This window comes from Typha latifolia, chromosome 13 (assembly GCF_019914945.1).
Source record: "Typha latifolia isolate L0001 chromosome 13, TyphaL0001v2, whole genome shotgun sequence".
In the NCBI taxonomy this organism is placed as follows: Eukaryota; Viridiplantae; Streptophyta; class Magnoliopsida; order Poales; family Typhaceae; genus Typha; species Typha latifolia.
In genome coordinates this window covers 9017876-9021947 of record NC_133098.1, presented here as the reverse complement: position 1 = coordinate 9021947, position 4072 = coordinate 9017876, and the positions used below count along the sequence as shown (strand labels likewise).

At 34.4% G+C, this 4072-nt stretch overlaps 1 protein-coding gene across 1 annotated transcript; it reads left to right on the top strand.

The window, feature by feature from the left end:
- Positions 1-1910: 1910 nt before the first annotated feature.
- Positions 1911-2945, top strand: LOC140800051 (fasciclin-like arabinogalactan protein 14). Its single transcript, XM_073154689.1, has one exon. The coding sequence runs from the start codon at positions 1981-1983 to the stop codon at positions 2839-2841; it is 861 nt and encodes a 286-aa protein (XP_073010790.1). The 5' UTR covers positions 1911-1980; the 3' UTR covers positions 2842-2945.
- Positions 2946-4072: the final 1127 nt, after the last annotated feature.

The following is a 4072-nucleotide window of genomic DNA, read 5'->3' as shown; positions in this document are numbered from 1 at the left end:
TGTGATGCAAACTCTTTCCATGAGGCATCTCTTTCTAGAGATGATGTTTGGGTAAATGCACTCAATAGAAATCTATAGAGAAACATGGGTCAGGAAACTCGGCTTAACCTCTGAGACTCCATCCAATGAGCAAAAATAAAAGAGAAAATACACTAATTTTAAATAATTAAATATAGCTTCTTTCATGTATGTAAAAAGATAAAAAAATAATAATATGAAATAAAATTCATCATAGCAATATGACAAGTAAACATGAAAAATACTTTGCAATAGAGAGATGTCCAGATTGATATACAATTTGTTATTGTATTCTATGCGCGAAATGAGATAGAAAGAAAGACGAAAATACCAACAAAGAAACGGTTAGAAAGAGAGGCGAAGTAGTTAACTACTTACAATAAATACATGTGAATAGGTAAAAAAATAATAATTAGTGATTTAGGATAAACAAAGTACGTACCTGGGCGAGATATTGATCGTGCTCGCTAGGAAATTTGGGTGAGAAATTTCCCGAGTCAATTTCGACATTTTTAGTATATAGGCTTACTTAATTATATAATTTTCACTAAGTTTTCATTAATCTATATGTGATAGGAGTTCGACACTTCTTTAATTCCCTTTCCAATCAATATGTCTGATGATCTTCTACGTAGCAAAGATAAAAGTGCAATACATGGAAAAATACCTGAGTATTCGTACAATGTCAATGTAGGATATATATATATATATATATACACTTTGTTTTGTATCATTATGCCTACTTTCATTTTTCAGTAAATTGCAAATAAAAACTTAGTAAGTTGACTAAATAGCTTAAATGACCTTCTCTTAGATAAATATATATACGGAGGAGAAAGTTTATTGTAGCTTAGGGATATAAAATAAAAGTTCACGAGGTAAAGTAATATCTCTCACCCACTAATAATTAATGTTAACCGAGAAATGTCACAATTATTCTATATTTTTTTCTCTAAAATTAAATGTAAATTATTCTCTAAAATACCTAAAATTGATCATGAGACATTTTCTAATAGAAAAATAGAACGACTAAGAAAAATGAGTCTTTTAGAAGTTTTACATAGTCATGAAATATTAATGATGAGATCTATGTAAAAAAATGGGCATAGTTTAGGGTCTAGATGTGTATAAGAACATTTCCATCAGTTTTTGTTTAACCAATTTCATAATCTACATTTAGGTGTCGTTGGATGTAATTTAAGGCCTACATCTGATTGCTACTTGAATTTCTTAAACTTTATATGATAGCTTACGTCGGTTTAGAAAAATATAGTGTTTGATTCTAAACCGGTCTAGTGCTTAAATAAAATTACGCTTAATGGTTATAACCTTTAAAGTAAATCCATATTAGTGTTTTTAACAATAAAATGCTTAGCTTTTAAGTATTTTAGGCGCATCCTTTTTATCTTGTAAATCCCTGAATTGTTTAGCATTTTTTTTCTTTCAATAGAACGGCTAATATTTACTTAAAATGCTGATCTAATTGATGTTTTATATTTTATTGGGTAAAATACTTAACAATTTCGCATTTTATTTATCGCTGTAGTAAAGTAGACCATTTTGGTATTAAGTTTGAGATATAATCCAATTCGGGAAATAAAATTAAAAATACGTCTAGCTTGGTCAAAAACGGAAGAGAGAACAATAATGTCTAAGAAAGGAAAAAGTGAATTGGCATAAAATATATATTAGGATTTCAAACATAAAAAGAAAAAGATAAATAAACAAATTAAAAAAAAACAAAAAAGCCAACCTGGTCAAATAACTACCCAACAGCCCAAACTTGTACAAACCCTACAAAGACCTCCATATTTGGAAGGTAAACTAACGACCCATCCATCCTCATTACTATATAGTCCCCCCTCGTCTCCTCTTCTTCCTCCCCAACCCAACCATTTCCTCTCTCTTATAGTAAGGAGAGGAAAAAAGATAAAAAAAGGAAAGAAAGAAAAGTGTTCAATAATGGCATCTGAGTCCGCAGTTGCCGTCTTGCTTCCGATCTTCCTCTTTGTCTTCTTGACAGCCACCGCGGCTCATAATATCACCGAAATTCTTGAAGCCTTTGATGACTTCTCCTCCTTTAATAATTTGCTCAATCAGACAAAGCTCAACAATGAGATCAATCACCGCCAGACTATCACCGTCCTCGCTATCGCTGACTCTGCCATCGGCCCTCTTGCCTCCCTCCCTACCGACGCTCTCAAGAAAGCCCTCTCTGTCCATGTCATCCTTGACTACTATGACACCGACAAGCTTAGTCGTCTCCGCAATAGGTCTGCCATCTTCACCACCCTCTTCCAGACCACCGGCCTCGCTGACGATCGCATGGGCTTCTTGAACTTCACCAAGAAAGCCGATGGCGAGATGCTATTTGGCTCTGCAGTCCCTGGCGCTCCTGTCGTCTCCCATCTCATCAAGGTCCTGGCTACCAAACCGTACAACATCTCCGTCCTCCAAATCAGCGCCCCTATCATCCCCCCGGGAGTCGAAAACACTGGGAACGTCGCGCCCCCACCGCCACCAATTGCAGCTGCACCTAAGAAGGGTCCAACACCATCACTCAATAGCCCTACAATTGCACCGACATCTGATGTGATAGCTCCTACACCTGTAGAAGAAATAAATGGCCCAGCGGCCGACGCTCCAACAGCGTCGCCTCCCTCGCCAGTGGCAGACGCTCCTACCGATGCCCCAATTGCTGGGTTGGATGCACCAGCCAGTGCCCCGACAGTGGATAGTGAGTCACATTCTTCGGCACAAAGGGTGGTGGTAGGAGCAAGCATTGGGTTGACAATGGGGGTTATTTTCTTGAGTGCACTCTGATCGAAGTTATTAATTTGATGTTATAGATGTTGGGGGATTAATTGTATCATATCATAGCGTTGGGTTCTGAATATAAAGACTTTTTGGTTTTGCTTCTTCTCTCATTTGATGTCTATGTATTGAGAAGACCTTCAAATCAGCTAAATTTTTCCCGGTTAACTTGTGGAATAAGAATATAATTATTCTAGTATAACAACTAAATAACCACTTACTAGTATATTAATAGCAAATTAGTAACTTTCCTCTTTATATTTCTCTCTAAATTGTACTTTGGTCTTTTGGTTTAAAAACTAAACAATAGATAGTTTATACTGATATAACCTCTCTTCTTCTAATATAAACCCTTTCTATTAGTATTTGGTTCTGTATTATTAAAAAATTCACGAAATACTAACATCCAAAACAAGAAAATTCAAAGAACAAAATTGCCAGTGATGGAGTTACCTGCTAAGACTACTAAGTTTATAGACATTTTCTCAACATAGTCAAAGATATGTTTTCCCAAATGCTAATAAATAAGAACAGAACAAAGATATGCATGTCACAGTTTAACTATATTACTATAATGTTTACATCATCATGCTAAAGTCTATAATATCCCTAGACTACGGAGGATTCAATTGCTCGAAAATATATCACGACCGCGACAAATTTTCTAGCAAATATTGGGCTTCGACCTCTTATGTCTCGAGATCTTTCTCGTGTGGTAACGGATCTACTTAATTACCCGAACATAGGTGAATATAACTACCTTAATTTGACTAATCAATTAGGTTGCATGCTGTCGCTAATCTAATGAGCGATTAAGAATAATTAATACAAATTTAACATTTTATTCACATATACTAATTATTATCTAATTAGTAGAAATTATAATAATTTCCTCATCCTTAACGTTTAAATATCTTAATTTATTATGGCTAACTAAACATATAAAAAAATGAAAAGATGAAGACAACTAACATTACTAAAATAAGAAAAGAAAATAATTTATGCCGGCCCATGGCTCAAACAATAGGTTGGGCCGGGCTGTGCCTTAAATGGGATCTCTTGTTTATGAGCTTGAACTGTATAAAATAAAAATGATATAATTCCAAAATAATTTTCACTAGGTAAAATATTAGATTCAGTAAAGAACTAGGTTGTAACACATTTAAAGAGAAATTTGCATATAACACCCTGTCTTTTAATAAAATTGTAGTTTACACCCTATATTTTCATTATTTACAAA